This window comes from Artemia sp. Qi Xiang Cuo, chromosome 11 (assembly GCF_049724085.1).
Source record: "Artemia sp. Qi Xiang Cuo chromosome 11, ASM4972408v1, whole genome shotgun sequence".
NCBI lineage: Eukaryota > Metazoa > Arthropoda > Branchiopoda > Anostraca > Artemiidae > Artemia > Artemia sp. Qi Xiang Cuo.
The window spans coordinates 14,673,957-14,691,811 of NC_142804.1; the positions used below are offsets into that span (position 1 = coordinate 14,673,957).

Here is a 17,855-nt window from a genome sequence, read left to right on the forward strand (position 1 = left end):
TCTTGTACGGGAGATCTCGTAGGCCAGCTATGCACTTCTTGGCACGTCTCTGAACTCCTTTGATTAGACTGGTATCATTCTTATAAGAAGGGGAGGTGAGACACGTACCAAAATCCAAAACGGGTCTAACTATAGCCTTATAGAGCCTTAGAAAGACTGTACGGGAGCGGCTGGTTATAGTGCGTTTGAGGAGACCAAGGCTTGAATTTGCTTTTGAAACTGCTTGTTGCCAGTGGCTGTGGAACTTCAGTTGTTCATCTATCAGCACTCCTAGATCTCTTTCTTTGGGACTTGTCTTTAGTACTAAGCTAGCCAGTGAATTGGGATTGGACATGTTGTACTGGTGACGGGGGTTGTTGCTTCCAAAGTGAAGGACACTGCACTTTGATGTGTTGAATTCAAGTAGCTAGTCTTGTGCCCACGTTTGGATTTTATGAAGGTTACGCTGCAGACTTTGTTGGTTTGCTGGCTCAAACAGCGTGGAGTCGTTGGCATAGAGAGTGATGTTGTTTTCTGTTCCATTCACCATATCGTTGATGTAAATGAGGAAAAGGGTAGGGCCCAAAACAGTACCTTGGGGGACTCCGCTTACAACATCACATGGTTCGGAGAAAACCTTGTCGCCATTAGTTGTGAAGAGTCGAACCTGCTGACTCCGACCAGTCAGAAAGTCCATGACCTGCTGCTGAAAGTTTCAATCTGAGATGGTTGTGTGGTACCTTGTCGAAAGCCTTGGCTAGGTCCAGTAAAATCAGGTCCACAGGGATTCCTTTCTCCAGGTGATCTGTTATGGTGCTGTATGTCTCAAGGAGATTGGTCTCAACCGATTTTCCTGGCAGAAATCCATGCTGGTCGGGGGAAAGTATATTATTATTATGGAGATGTGTCAAAATATCAGCATTTACAATCCGCTCAAGGGTTTTTGCCACTACTGAGGTCAGACTGATGGGTCTGTAGTTTATGGCTTGTAGTTTATGGCAATAGTCTTGGGTGCAAGTTATCAGGACTGGCGGACTTATTGACGTCTAGCGCTTCAAGTCGCTTTTGGACGACAGGGGGGGAGAGTAGAATAGGTGGCATCGGGTTAGGGATGTTGTATGGTGGGCTATGAGGAAGAGGACCATCTGGTTCATTAGTGAAAACCAACGCAAACTGCCTGTTGAGGAGTTCGGTGATGTCCTTCAAGTTGGTCACTTCCTTGCTATCATCTGTACTGAGTGCTTTTACTGACCGTCTGCTGTGGTCCTTACTTGATACGTACTTCCAGAACTTCTTCGGGTTATTCTTACTATCATCAGCTAGCTTGGACTCGTACCGTGCGTAAAGTTGTTTAGTTAGGCTTCTTAGTTTGTTTCAAGCTTTTGCAAACTTTTGGTAGTGTTCTTCCTTCCCTCCTTTATTGTACTTTCTCCAGTACCGTCCCCTCCTGTTTCTTTCCTTGCGTATCTCGGGGGTCATGAAAGACAGTGTTTTGGGCTTTGGCGTGAGTTTTACTGACGTGTGTTTTTTTTTAAGTGTAAGTAGCTCGTCCTTTAGGTTAGCCAATTGTCGGTCGACGTCCCCTTGAAGTAAAGGTGACCAAACTACGCCTTCCAGCTCTTTTCTGATCGCCCCGTAGTCTACATAAGTTTTCTTTGTGTAATCATTTTTTATCTTACAAAATGACACATTCACTTCTAGGATTAGATGATCGCTCTTTCCTAGAGGAGGTAAGTAATTTATGTTCTGAAGCTGGTCTTTATCCCGTAAGAACACTAGGTCCAGTAGAGTCGGTCTCTGGAAAAGTCAGCCTCTAGTAGCTTTTTCGACAATCTGGTAGAGATTAAGGTCGTGAAGGCAGTCTGTGAATAGATTCGTGCTTCTGCTTCTGTTCGTAAGTACAGGTATATACGGATATCCCTCCTTCCATATGAGGTCAGCGAAGTTGAAATCACCAGCTATAAAAAAGGTTCCCCGTGTAATTCATAGTTGCTTTATGCAGCATTGTTGCTATTGTCCGCTCAGTTTCTTGGCAATCAGAGGCAGATGGGCTTCTGTAAATACAGCCTACTCTGGTTATTACTCCACCGCCGTCATCACATAGGTCGAACCATACAGATTCGACAAATTGTGAGTTACCTGGAAGATATAATGATTGTACAGTATAACATGTCTTGAAAAACGCCAACGTGCCACACCTGCCTTCTGAAGACTGTAGGTTTGACATGACACCATACCCTGGAATCTTAACATGGGAATTTTCGAGCCTGTTTCTACTGGACTTGGGACAAACCTCAGTCAATAGGACCAAATCATAATTTTTGGAATAAATCACGGATTTCAGCTCGTTCAATTTGTTAGGAAGTTGGTCGACGTTAGTAATTAGAGCATAAAAATCTGTACTTACTCGTTTTTGGTGTTGCTTACTCCGGTCGTTGGTCCCGTTGCCTGGCTGACCTGAGTCCTCATCTGTTTTGCCTAAAGTGGTCGCTGGCGCTTTCAAGTTAGCAGTGTAGTAGCTTCCAGAGCTTGTTTCGCTCTCCAATGAGCTGTCTCTAGTCATGGATGAGAGTCTTTCCGTAGAAAAAGCACTAACATGTTCGGTAACACCCATATTTACATTATTTACACAGTTCACAACTTGGAATTCTACATCTGCATTGGGTTCGGAGGAGGGACTTCTCCTCCGCTTTTTGGGTTTTTTGACACAATACAGAGGTCACGGATTGTGAGGTTTTGTTCACCACCAGCTGTTCTGTCCTTAAGCTCTGCAACAAGTGCTTTATATCTCTCTTGATCTTGTTTCAATCGATCATGGCGGAACTGTACTGCTCCTTTCCTTGAGAAAGACTCTTTCAAGATCTGTTTTTTAATTTGAAAGGATGACACAGTAAACAAAAGGGGCGGTGCCGTATTCCGGGTTGGATCGCTAGCCTGTATATTCTGCTTTAGGCGACGAACATTAGTTATGGGACCGCAATTGATTCCGTACTCGGTTGCTAAAAACTGCTTGAGAGCGTTAGTGTCATCAATGGAAGCGTCGATACCGTATGCAACAATGTTGTTTTTCCGTGACTCTCGGTCTTTTTCAGCATGGATGATCTGTAGTACTTCGGATTGTAACGACTGCTGAAAGTTAGCACTATGTGCTCTGACTTCTGCTTGCACAATTTGCTTCGTCTCATCCACGCTACATTTTGAGGATAGGGCCACTTCCACACTATTTACTTTGTCTTTTATAGAACCTAGCTCAGCTCTAAGTGCACTCTCAGTTTGCGCAATGGTATTGGAGAGACTACTCTGAAGGTTTCCTATTGCTTGCGTGATCACAGTAGTAATATCTTGGATAGTAGCTGCGGGTTGGGGAGGGATAATGGATCTAGGGGTGGTCACATTTGATTTGCACCAAGCACAGTCCCAATTGAAACCATTTTTCTCCTGCATTTTCACGAGAAGTTCATACTCTGCGTCGGATATTAAAGGCACAAGCCACGATTTCGGTGATAAATTTCTTTATTGATAAATTTCAACTTAAAAATAAAATTCTTGACTACCAATGATGTTGGGAAACTGCATTCAAAATGGTTTAATCTCATTTTATAAAGACAGTACTTTTGTCAACATATGAAGAACCATGTATATTGCAATTGTATTGTATCTGTTGTGGTTTTTATGCAAAGTAACACAAGAGACAAAAATTAACAAACAAGAGAGTAGTGAAGAATTAAGGTATTCAAAGTAATATTTGGCAGGGATAGTCACTAGTGATAAATCAATAGGGGTGGCATCATGATTAGGTGATTTTTGGAGATTTGGGGAACCAAATCTTTTTTTGGGACAACACTGATTTTTGGGGAAATCCCCGAAAATGTGGTGGTAGTGCAAGCCTTCCTTGATTTCTAATCAGGAATATCGAAATAATTAACCACACAAGAAAAGAAAAGCTCCAACTTTGCAGTTGATGCAATAAAGAGTTGCATTAAAATTAGTTCAAATTCAGCTGAACGCCGCCCCCTCTGCCGGCAGTCAACCGGGCCTGTCATTGGCGGCGTTTGGTTGGTCTGCCGGCGTGGTGCTGGGGTCTAATTGAGGAGTGTTGGTTAAGTTCAAATTTACCTCTATAATCAGAATTGTATCCTGAATTTAAATTTACTATTCATTTGCATCATAAATGAACTTTGCCCCCACCTCCCTAATATGCAAATATATAACCTGAATAGGTATATATAGGGGTGGGGTAAAGTTCAAATCGGACACAAATGAATGTTACATTTGGGTTCAGGGTGCAATTCTGACTATAGAGGTAAATTTATTTCTTAGCTATCTGAATAGTCTGTTAATGTAAACCTTACCCAGAATTTCATTACTAGTGTTTTCTTTTATAGCCTAGAGCTAAAAATAGCCTAGAGCTAAATATTGCCTAGAGCTTATATAGCCTAGAGCTAAATATTGGAACATGAGGGAAAGGGGCATGCTTTTGTCACAGCAAGAATTATTATGTTCAGAGAGAACATCAATTATGGAATCCCATGGTACTTTTATTTTGTTATTATTGTGTATCCTTTAGAACTTGTTCATCCATGGAGATTGCTTTATTGTGTGATACCTAAGCTGTACCAGTGATGGATCTATGAGTTTTATCTATGGCTCTTTCACTATTTAATTTGTAATTTGATCTCTTGGCTTCTATTTCTCTTTCACTTTCACTGCTGTCAAAAATGTTGGATTTGTCAGATTTATCATTTTCATTTGCTCCCATTTACATTTTCTTGCTACAGCAGACCACTTTACAGTTTAATTTTGCATGGTATGATATTCATGATCTGCAATCCCAACAGAAGTTTAGTAAAGAATAGTTACAACTAACTCACTATTAAAAAAAACAATTTTGAAATAATATAGATATGAGACTAAACCAAATTACATATACAGCTTACTCAATGCATATAGAAGTATTGTCTTTTCTTTTTTGTTTTGCTATATTCACAGGCTAATAACAGGGACAATTTATGGTTTGCTTTTTCCTTATTTTCCCCAACAGCATATTTTTATTGACATTCAATTCATAGTTCAAAATAACTGCATACCTAAATTGGTTTATATCTCTATCCAACCTTGACCCTCTTCTACATATATGATCCCCCCTACCACAAGTTAATAACAGGGGCAATTTATGGTTTGCCCTTTACTTATTTTTCCCAGTAGTATATTTTTATTTACATTGAAGATTCAATTCATAGTTAAAAATAACTGCATACCTAAATTGGTTTAAATCTCTATCCAACCTTGACCCTCTTCTAAATATGTGACCCCCTCCCTACCATAGGTTAATAACAGGGATAATTTATGGTTTGCCCTTTCCTTATTTTCCCCAGTGGTGTATTTTTATTGACTTTGAAGATTCAGTTCATAGTTCCAATCAAAGAATCATAATCAGTTCCTTTATTATTTTTTTTTATAAGACATTACTACCCATAGGTACTATAGAAGGGAGGGTGAGCTTCCTTAAAACAGCTTGAAATGGCTCTGTAGATGCCATAATTATTTGCTTCTTGTATACTGGAATCAAAATAAATTAAAAGTAAGAAGCACAAGTTACATCTCCTTGGAGGAGGGTGTTTGGTGTTCCATATGCTGCAACACTGAAGTAAAACGTGTACTATCCTAAAATAACCCCTAAAATTATGCCATCAACTATAGGGGGCAGAAGAGGCTATGCTCTTCTACATCATTGCCTGCAAAACTGGACTAAAAACCAGCTTGGTGATATTTTATAAGAAATAATAACGTGAAAAAAGCTGTCTGAAAATGTATTATGCTTAAATGTCATAATCAATTTTCCTTTCAAATCAATTTTTTGTTATTTATTTTGGTTTGGTTTGAAATTTTTATCTATTTTATATTTTTTTTTTTTTTGGATTGTGTACCAAATTTTGATGGGAACTGAGTACAAAAAGGGTAAATTTTAATATTTTGTTTTGTTTTATTACTTTGCAAGATAGAAAATGGACACACGTCTTGATGTACCTGTCTATGCTTCTTTCAAATATTCTATTTGCTACCATTGTTAGTCCTGTTTTGAGCCCTTAAAGGGAGAGGCAAGTAGAAACAGTAGAACAGATTTTGTTAGTAGAAACAGGTTAAGAACTTACATTCAGTTACAGATTAGGAGTAGAACAATACAGTAGAACAGATTTTGATTAGTAGTAGTAGAACAGTACAGTAGAACATTAGAACAGTAGAACAGATTTGGCTAGTAGAAACAGGTTAAAAACCTAAATTCAGTTTTAAATTCATTGGTAAGTTGATATTTCACAGTCTTATATTCCACAAGCATGGATTTGTTACATTCAAATCTAAAATATTTAAAATTTTTAAAAACCTTAAACTTCAGCTAATTTATCAAACCTCTCCTATGTAGCCAGAGTGCTAAACTTTGCAGCAGAATTGCAATAGTATTGCAATAGTATACACCCCAGATGTTCCCCTCTCTTGATTTTAATTTTTATTTTGTATTTTCACTGAAAAATATCTTTGCTGGTGTTTTATTGAAAAAAAGCCTCTCCCCCCCTTCTAGATTTTGAAAAGATACTTAACCCCCCTCCTCCCTAGATTTTAATGTATTGGTACAATATGCCTTTGGAATATATGATTGTGAAATTTCAACTTATTTAGAATATAATTATATGTATTAGGTTATTTCTCCAAACCAAATAAAGAAAGAAAAAAATGAACAGTGTGCCACTAAGGACTCAAAGTAGGGTTTGCAACAGTAGTGACAGCGACTAGAAAAATATGCTGCCCATTTGGTATATTTTTATTATATTTAATACCCCTACCTGGGTGATGGATAAATATACAGCCCACCAGTCATTGCCATTGTATTTTGTTTCTCTACACTTTACCCCTACCCACCTAACAGATAAATAAATAGTCCACTTGGTATATTACTTTTATATTTTAAACAGTGAATCCTAGTATTTATTAAATAAAAAACACAAGTGTTTTTCAACTGAAAGTAAGGACCAACATTAAAACTTAAAACTAACATAAATTATTATGTATTTGAGCGGGTTGCCCCCTCCTCATTACCTCACCGTTTTGGCTTAAGTTTAACTTTTTGTTCCAGTTACTTGAAGCACAGAATAACTCATGAAACACAAGGGTTGTTTACTTAGAGTAATAAGCTTTTTTAAAAGTTCTAAAAAAAGCTTTAGTGCAAATAACAAAGAATATAGGAATGGGTTACCCCCCTCATATACATAGTAATTTCTGTTTGTTTTAAGTTTTGAGGTTGTTTCTTACTTTTAGGTGAACAACTTGTGTTTCGATTTAATTTCTGATTGCTTTTAAATGATACTTGGAAATCTGCTTCCCTCCATGAAATATTCCCTTCCCCCACGAAAAATTTCTCACAAAATATCCTCACATGTAAAAACCCTTTTCCCCATAAAAAAAATTCCCTCTCCAAAACATATCTGTATACTCCCCAACAACTAATACTATATGTAAACAATAAGGCAAAGTTCCTAGCTTGTAGCCCTTCCCCCCAGACCTGTGGGGGGTCAAGTTATCCTCAAAGACATAATTATTGGATCTTTTGGCTATTCTAAGTAAAATGGCTCTCTCACCATTTTGATCAGACGACCTTGGGGTAAAAGGGGGTGGGCGGGGGGCCTCCGGCAACTGCCCAATTTAGCTGCCCTCCAATATATTTGGTCACTCAAAAAGGGCACTGAAACTTTTGATTTCTGATCAAAATAGCCCGCCCGATCTTCTAGAATCACTGGTTCTAGACAAATACCCCTGAAAAAAACACAACAAAAAAACACGCATCCATGATCTTTCTTCTAAAAAAATAAAAAAATTCAAAATTCCACGTTTTTGTATATAGGAGCTTGAAACCTCTACAGGAGGATTCTTTGATATGCTGAATCTGATAATGTAATGCTCATTAAGAGCACTTGATGTTTTGGGGGTGTTTCACCCCTTTTTCAATAATGGGCAAGTTTTCTCAGGCTTGTAACCTTTGATGGGTAGCATTAAACTTGATGAATTTTGATTATTTTAAATTAGCATCAAAATTTGATTCTTTTAATTTATCTGTTGTTGTCAAGACTCTGTTGCAACAATCTTGAGTAATGACTTTATTAAACCCAGGCTCCTACAACAAAAAGCAATATAAGTGGAAGCACAGCACAAGCACTAATGCTACTAAAGCACAAGCAAGCAATCATAATATAATATCAAACACTACATCTCCCTTCTTTTAACCTTGAACAACATGATTCATGGGTACACTTTTTTTTTGCTATACCGTGCAGGAGCGAAATATCACTAAGAATTATTATAGCTCACGAGAAGGCGCTAGGCTCGCTTCTCTAGTGTGTACTATATGTACACATAACAGTTATGCACTAATTAATTCTACTCTGACACTTACACTCGTACTCTTCTTAACAAAATTCAAGAAGGCACTAGGCTCACTTCCCTGGTGTTTTATTCTGGGACTACACAGTGCCTACTTCTGCTACATATAACTGTTTACAGGTTCAATCTCTTTGGTGGGATGATCCCTCTTCCAGACCGTGTTCTGGCACCAGATTGGGAACCAGGTGCTGCTTCACATGGCTGAAATGGGGATTCTGATGGGGTGATCTCTGTCCTCAACTGTTCTAGTGGCAAAGAGCAGAGCGGCGATCTGTAGAGCTGATTTACCGACGGTGGAGGTGATTTCTGAAGCCGAACAGCCTTGTTTGGGGTAACAATTGGGGGTGAAACCCTCCCAATTTGATCACCCATGTCTTTTGTCTCAGAGTCGTTTCTGAGGCGGTTTGAGAGATGTATTATGTTCCGTCTGATGACAGATGCATCCTCTTTCTCGATTATGTAAGATCGCGGGGACTCAGATTGGGCAATTACTCTTGCTGCGCTCCATTTCCCACCTGGAGCCTTCTGCACATAAACTAATTTCCCCACCTCGACTGATGGTAACGGCCTAGGTGCCGTGTTGTAATGACGCTTCTGTTGTCTTTGAAGAACTGTACGTTTCTCCAGGAACTTACGACTGCTGACCACTTTCTTTTTTAAGTGGCCAGTGGTACATGGGAGAAGAGATCTTAGTTGACAACTCATTAGAAGTTGGGATGGCGAGGCTAGTCCATCCACAAGTGTGTTCCTCTATTCAAGCAGTCCTAAGTATGGGTCTTCATTATTTCCCGAGGCCTTTGTCAGGAGATTCTTTGCTGTCTGGATAGTTTTTTCCACAAGGCCATTAGACTGGGGGTATGTTGGACTTGATGTTCTGTGAGTGAATCCCCAAGTTTTGGCAAACTCTTAAAATTCAATGGAGGAGTACTGAGGGCCATTATCAGATATTAGTATAGATGGAATGCCATATCTGGCAAAAAAGGGATTCGAGTTTAGAGATGATGGCCTTTGATGTAGTGGAGCGGAGTTTGTCCACTTCAAAAAAATGGCCATGATAGTCCACTGTCAAGAGATAATCAATATTGTTCAACATGAATAGGTTGGATGCAACTCTTTGCCATGGCAAAATTGGCATCTCATGATTGATCATAGGCTCTTTCTGGTTTGATGACATTTTCTGGCACAATATTTGCAACTCTGGACATAATGCTCTTTGTCTGTATTCAGGCCTGGCCAGTAAACCACCATTCGAGCCCTTTGCTTGGTCTTTTCTATACCATGATGTGCAGCATGGAGTTGTTTCAAGATGTCTGGTTGTAATGCTTTGGGTATGACCAATCTCTCACCTTTGAAAATAATGCCTCTGATTGTTGACAGTTTGTGCTGGATATTCCAGAACAGACATGCCTCTGCCTGGCACATTTTGCTGCACTTCGGCCAGCCTTTGTTGATTGTTTTTGACAAAATCCTCTGTTGACTGTCTTTGACAGTTTCTTCCTGGATTCGTAGAATCTTATCAACGCTTGTAGGTTGGTGTCTAGATATCAGATGTACATACACGTTTATTTCCGTCTCTAGCTTCTTATCGATATCAGGAAGGTGTAGGCGAGAAAGAGCATCGGCGACTGGTATTTCCGAGCCTGGTTGGAAGTGCAGATGAAGATCGTAAGGCTGGAGTTGTAGCATTAACCTCTGCACCCTTGGGAGGGTCTTAGGGTTTCTGACTATTGTCTCGACGCGGCGGTGATCGGTTATTACGTTGACGTGTCTTCCATAGACGTAGTGGTGGAAATGCTTGCACCCGTATACTATAGTGTATAACTCCTTTTCAAGTTGAGAGTATTTTTGTCCAGTTTTGCTAAGTGCACAGGATGCATAGGCTACTACCTCTCCATCAGAGCAGAGGTGTGTTCCCAAGCCATGGCTGGACGTGTTGACTTTCAATTCCACATTTAAGCTGCTGTAGTTGAAGAAGGAAATGCTTGGACACAATAGACTGCTTGAGTTCCGACGGCGTTTGTTCATTTTCTGGGCTCAAAAAACTGCTCCAATTTGAGTATGTCTTGCAGGCTTTTGTTTCTAGTAGACAGATCTGGTATGTATTTTGAAAGATAATTCAACATTCCAAAGAGAGTAAGTAGTTCTTTGTAGCATTGAGGTCTTGGCATCTCTTTGATGGCTCTCAGTTTTTCTGGGTCTGATTTCAATCCATCTGCTCCAATTATGTGCCCAAAATAGCATACACTGCTTGTACTAAAACTGCATTTATCTTTGTTGAACTTCACACCTTTATTTAGTGCTCTTTCCATAGCAGCTCAAAATCTTTCATTATCTTCTTCTTGACTTGTTCCATATACAAGAACATTGTCAAAAATAATTGCTACCCCTTCCAGCCCTTCAAAGGTTTCTTCCATGCGATGCTGGAATTCATCTTGTGCTGAAAGCAGGCCAAAGGGCATTTTCAGGAACCGATAGTGACCATATATAGTGCTGAAGGTCGTCATATCTGATACTGTTTTGAGAGCACTAGTGACCAACACCCTGATCGAGCATCCATTTTGCTGAACACAGTTGCACCATGCAGCTTGGTTGTAACATCTTCTCAAAAATGGATGAAAAAGAAAAACAAGCAGGTACTGTTTTGTGTAAATACAGGACAGTTTCATTTGGAAATGCAGCAAACTGAAATCCCCTTCTGTTTAAAAATGTCTTAAGCCTAGTTTTTCATGGGGTATCATTTGGATTAATCTATGGAAGACTCTCCTCTACCTCTTGTGTCTGGGTATAATTTATGTTAGTTTTGTTATATTTTCCTGTTTCAGATGTTGCTACTTCATGATTGTCTTTCTGTCTAAGAATTCTAAGGAGGAAGAAGACGAAAAAAGAGCATTGTTCAAAAATGAATGAAGATGAGCAACAAGCAGGTATGTTTATAAATAAATACAGGATGGTGTCCTTTAAAATTTGGTAAACAAAAAATTCTGAAGGATGTCACATAATTCTATTGGCTTAGGGCTCCCCCAAATTTTTATCTTTTCCTACATACAGTCTATGTCTTCTCTTCCCATTTGAAGACTTCGTGATATTTTATATATTGTTCTATATATCAAGATATCCTTTTATAAAATGTAAGCTATGTTAAAAACACCTGCTGACATTTAAATTGTTAAAGAGAAGGTTTAACTATTTTAGTCTAACCATTTGTCTTGAGTACTTGCAAAAAAATATTCCTTTTTGTGACACCTAGAAGAACCCAATTTGTCTAATTTTGCAAATTTCTCTGTCTTTTGCCAAATTTAGGAAATTCTCTAAAACTAATTCTATTAAAGATAAAAGAACATTATTTGGGTAAAATTAGAATGAGAAAAAATTGCTTTGGATGTTATAAACTCTATTTGGCCTTTTTTTCCGGGGGGGGGGGTCCATTTAGTTTCTTTTAGAAAAATGGCGAATCACTTTCTGCAAAAATTTAATGATAGGAAAGTCGTATTTATTTGTTATACTTGCACCTCGGTTTCATACCTAGATGATTTTTAGTCTACAGTTTTTCCTGACATAGCACCTTCAGACCAGTTTTTTAGGAGGGGGTGGGGGGCCAGCTCGTACAGTTCATTAAAATGTAGTAAATGTATCTATTTGTATATAATGGAATAATTGGGGATTAAAATATATGTATAACTTAGAACAATAATCAAAGTTGGTTTATTAACTTTTAATATTAGCCTATTGAAAATGTTCACAGTTTGAAATCAACCCATTTTTTCTGCTCTGATATCAACATATTGCACAGGGAAAATTCCTTTACTTTTTCATATGCAGACACAGTTTTCTTTTTCATATGGTTGCACAACACAAGTACCAATCTTGTGTTTTTCTGTATTGGATCAGGAGTTCCCCAACCAAGAGTGGCTGGGGAAAGTCATCCGACGCCTCCTGTTTTTCCCCCATATCTCTCCAGGTCTGGAACCAAGCTGACACTGGTTGAGCTTGCTGTCATACCACTGATCCCTGTCCAAAACCAAATAACCCGCAACACCAGGACTCAAACGCCTGCCCTGGCGGACATAGCATTGCAATTCCTGAATGCCAACCGTTCACCTGTGATGGCTTTGGTTAATTTGTAATTTTTAAATGGTGCTGCTTTGTGGGAGATTTTTTTTTTCAAAGCTTAAGAACTGTTTTTCATCTACCAAAAGTATAATAGACATAGATTTGGCATCAAATAGCACCCTTCTGCGAAGTAGCGGTTTTAGGCTTCATAATCTGGAGAGGCAAGGTATACCACAGTAGGTGTGAAAATATAAAATAAAATTAATTTAATGTCAAATTTCAGAAAAAAAACTGAGGGGTGGGGCATCTGACCCCCTCCCCCTGCACATGCCTAGAACCGCCACTGCTCCTTTGATAAAACTCAAAATGCCTTGAGGAAGCCTTCAAACCTAATTAAACCCTCAATTTTGTGATCTCTTGAAGTTTCTGTCATTCTCGAATTTTGTGCTAAATATAAATAATGTTCATTTTCTCAAAGGAATCAGAATCAGAATCATTTTAATGAAAACAGGTGTCATAGACACATTAAAAAAAATGCACTAAAAGGCGCTGTTTTTTACATGAAAACACTTCTCTACATTTTATTAAAAGCACTTGTAAAAAAAGGAACAAAGGAGTTACTAAGTCTGTTTGTGCGGCACGAGACGGGCATAAGTTTGCTTTTCCTTCTGGTATTTCCGCGGACAGGCATTTTAGGTGGTAATATTGTACTATGTACAGGACTAGACAATAAAAACTGGCCAAAACGAATCATCAGCTGAAAACGGCAATCGCGAAGGCTTGGTATTTCAAGTGACTTCAGAGCGGAGCTGTAATCTACATATTTGTCGCAAAGAATGATCTTTACAGCTCGTTTCTGGATCCCCTCCAAATCATCACTGAAGTAATCTATGTGATGAACTTGTGGGCCCCAGACGGGACACGCATATTCAAGGATGGGTCGAATAAAAGTGAGGTACGCGGTTTTCAGCTTATACACTGGAAAACCTAGGCGGCGCATCGCCACCAGTGTCTGCATAGCATAATGTCCCTTCTTAACCATCTCTTGTACATGAATAGAGAACGAACAGTCCACACTAAAGGTGACACCCAAGATAGTCGCACACGAAGCAGAAGGGAACGAAGTCGCGGGGTAGGTAAAATCGCGTTTAAGTGGGTTGAACCTCAAAACCTTTGATTTATTCTCATTAATTTGAAGACTGTTCGCAGTACACTGTGATTTAAACTGATCGAAAAATTTGGGTCGAACTGGGCTACAGCTTGCGAATCCTTTACGTGGTATTTAAGAAGCGCAGACAAATCATCGACGAATTTAAAACGATCGTCAAAGTCAGAAAGTACATAGTTGATAACAGCCAGGAAAAGAAGAGCTGCTAATTTGGTACCTTGTGGGGCGCCACATGTAATTTCCACCCATTCCGATTCAATATCACCGGGAAAAAGGGCGTACACTTTTAAGATTTTTTATTCCTTCTTATATATCATTTCAAGGAGAAAATCTATTTAAAGGAGAAATAGGGGATTTAGATTGAAGTATTTGTTTGAATAATTCTAATATTGATATCCTGAAAATTGATGATGGTTAATTATAGAAGGATCTCGTAATTGTTCTTACAACATTTTTATGGTCTGTTTTATTCATGATAAAAGGTAGAAAATCTGAAATCTTTATTATCCCAGTAAATTCATATCTGTATATCTCAACAATTGTTGCAAAAACCCTAGGAAAATAAAAGAGTCGATACATTCTGTGCTGCATTCTAACCAAAACAAACAGGAATTTCATTATAAAAACACTGTATTTGCTAGTAAAATCAAACTATAGATAGATTATTCAGTTGAGTTTATAGATATTGGTTCTACTTGTTAATTGGTTAAATGCTGTTTGATATTGTTTTAAATAAAATTTGATTCATAATCTCCATTTTTCCTACTTTTGAGGAGAAGAAAATATTTCGCCATCTCTGGTAAAATCTAAAAAAAAAAAATCTGGAAAAATAATTGAAAGCTAAATTGAGGTAGGGAATCCGTTCCCGTCGTCAGATTTCGCTTCTGTGATCACAGAAGCCGAAGAATGGAGAAACATAGTTTCGAATAATGGTTAAACGGAGGTACGTCAATTATAACGGTTCATAGAATTTGATTCTTCTGAGTCATTTATTGAGAAATAATTAAAAAACTAAGCCGTGTGTTGAGAACGGGGCAAAGCATGACTTGGGAACTTCAAGAAATAAGGAATAATAGGGAAGTCGACACCGCATTGGTTAATTTGTATCCATCAGTGCCTGATAAAATGGCCAAACCTTGTCTGGCATAATCTGAAGGAGTTCTTTGAGATGCTTCTGCTTCAGTGGCTGGAGCTGAAGTTTCTTGTGGTAAACTTTATCTGGCTCCTTCACCTCAACATTCTTCACTCTTTGGGGTAGAAGTGACCATTCATCATCAAATGAAAGGGTATAGGAAATGGTTCCGTCAGCGTACTTCAAACCTCGGATGTCCCTTACTTCCGAATTACCTGCCTTTTTTTCCTGGCCGGATCAAGTCAACATAGCTAAGCTGCTTGAAGTCTTTGAAGAACTTATGGCCAAGCGCGTAGCAGACGTACGGCTGTGATGGTCGTGCTTGACTGAATTTGATTGAGAAGCTTGAACGGGACGAACAGAGATTGGTTTTTATTTTCCTTTCTATGATAGAGTGCATTGAATTGCACTCTATCTGCGTATGCCTGACAACTAGATACTTTTGATAGATTGTAACATCTTTTTCTACACTCAGTTGAAGAAGGGCATTAGAGAAAACAGAATTACGGTTCTGATAGCCACAGCCGTCAGACCAGACGATTAGAGTTTTCTTACCTTTTGCTATTTCTTTTCTAAGAAAGTCAGTTATGATGCTAGAATACTCGTTGGAGGTCATATCTCCCTCCGTCTCATTCCACAGGTAGCAATAGCCTGTTTTAGATCCCAGGTCAAAGGATGTGTAGTTGTGCACATTTAATTGCGATTTATAATACAGCATGCTTGCTTGGGTCTTTGGTAACTGAATTAAAGCCTGCTGGTCCATGGTATAAACATCGAAGGTGTCGCTAGAGAGCTCTTTGTCAAGAGACTTCATAAGACGGGCTTTGTCTTTAGGCTGTTTGTGTACAAACCACATCTCTTCGGTAAAGTTATTTTGTTCATATCCAACACACGTGTCACAATGATCTTTATTAGGGTGGTAAATACCAATGTTCTGTTCTTCAAGAACATTGAAGAAGTACCGCATTGACAAAACGGGCTTTTCTTTTTCTTCATAATGTTTCTTCTACCGGGAATATACATCCGCTTTGTTCCTGAAAACAGGCTCGAGGTACTGCTTGCTACTGGATGAGTGGTAGTAGTGACTAGGATTTTTCGGTAGTTCCTTAATAAAATTATCCAGACACTCTTTGTCGTCTTCAGATATCCTTGCTTGGCCACCACTGCTGCCTCGACGTTTCGAGGAGATGCCTTCATGCTAGGAAGTACCATGGCAGTCTTTGAACTGAGAAAGCCATCTTAAAACTCTACCTTCCCAGAGTGTTAAGAAACGCGACTTTGCACACCCTCAAGAGCTTCCCGTCTGAGCTTTTCAAGTGATAAAAATACGACGAAGATCGCCGCGAGTCAAACTTCAACACTGCTCCGATTTCTCGCAGTTGGGGTAGGCTGTACGAGAGAGTTAGGGCACACGGCCTTCTGTCCGTCGTCCATCTCCCAGAAGTACTGAAATATGCGCGTCCTTTCTTCGTTAGACAGAGTAAAACAAAAGAAAAGAGCACTTTTCGGACGCACAAATCAGTTTCTGCTGAACAGCATGTCTGTCTACCAACTCCCACTTATCACCCCGTTTTTGATAAGATTTGTGGGCTTTGCCGTGGGTCTTCAGTCTGTTGTTCTTGTTCTTAACCCGGTTCTCCCAACCGACTACTTTCCGCTTACGCGAAGGTTGATCAGATCCATTCGTAGCGGCTGTGATTGTCTCAGAAATACTTTGACGTCGGTGTTCGCTGTGGATCGTTCGGTTGTAAATTCAGCTTGTAAATGATCTGAGTGATTGGATGCTGAAGTGTGGCATTCAACTTCTTTAGAGACTTCGTTCCTTGTGCTTGGAGCTGATAAGTCTTTTTTCTTCTTTTTCATATGAAATACCATCTTCTTTTCACCTTCTGGGTCGGATGGGAGATAACTTGCATCCATATCCTCCTTGATACTGCTGAAATCAGGTAAGTCGTGGCTTTCGTCTGAACTGGATTCGCAAGTGACCATAGTTGCAGATGCGCCAACACTGATTATGCGGGGACGTACGGCTCGAGGTGGCTCAGCCATTTTTCTGAAAAAAAAAGTTTATTTTAGAATACTGATGGTCCTGTGTGCATTTGTTTTAGCACAGAACGCCAGTGAAACAAACGTCACCATGAGTTTCCAAAGTTAAGCCACAAAATTCGAATTAGACGATCTGATACAAAAATCGTAGATGGAATGAGACCTACGCTCCATAGCTCTGGAGAAAATAAACACTTTTAAGATAAAAACAGCCACAAGACCGTTGTAATGTAAAAGAAATGTGAGCCTTAACAGCTAGGAAAACATGTCTCTACGCTAAAATCCATGAAAAATCAAAAAGTAAATATAGAGCCCATGGGGGCCCACAGAAATTTTTTCAAGGGGGGTCAGGAACCAGCAAACTGTGATTGGTGGAGGGCACCAGCAAACTGTGGAGGGCAAGGGAATATATTTTAGGATAAATTTTCTTTGGAATAAGTTTCTTTTTTAAATATAATAGAAAAAAATCTCAAATGAAAAGAGTAACTAATTTTACATGAAAAATGAAACAAAGCTCAGCAAAATTTTAAAACAGCAAGGATTCCTGGCAAAGGGGTCAATCCATTTAATCATGAATTTAATCTTCATGAATTATAATGTATTTAATCTTAATCCACTATGACCAAAATCTTAAGTAAAAGACAATTTGACTAAATAGATTAGAAAATTGTATAATTAGACTAATAGATTAGAAAATAGAAAATTATGGACATATCTATTGTGTCCCAAGATTAAATCAAGTGTATACTTGTCTTTAAGCAGTTTCCTAAGCCTTGAAATAAGCTAGGGATGGGATAGAGATAGGAACTTAAAAACAGCTTACAAGGAGACACTTTGGCCCTAGAAGCTTCATTCACCTGTCCCAGATCAACAGCTTTCCAACATTTCAAAAGCTCCCGAAGCAGGGTTTTTCCAAGGTCCTTCACTTTTCAAAAGGCCCACGTTCTAAACTCACCCACCTTGCATAGATACCATGTTTTGATTTTATAATGTTCATGTAAAGTATACCTTTTTCATAGCATGACAATTCTCCAACATGAAATAAAATCC

General features: G+C 38.9%; 1 protein-coding gene across 1 annotated transcript in view; it reads left to right on the forward strand.

Annotated features, from left to right (window-relative positions):
* LOC148946676 (E3 ubiquitin-protein ligase MARCHF6) overlaps nucleotides 1–17,855 on the forward strand; it is a 117,646-nt gene that overhangs the window by 9,452 nt on the left and 90,339 nt on the right. The window contains exon 2 of the mRNA XM_089096326.1: nucleotides 11,232–11,333. Within this exon, the coding sequence (XP_088952452.1) occupies nucleotides 11,309–11,333 (25 nt within the window). The 5' untranslated portion in view covers nucleotides 11,232–11,308. The remainder of the gene's footprint in view (nucleotides 1–11,231; nucleotides 11,334–17,855) is intronic.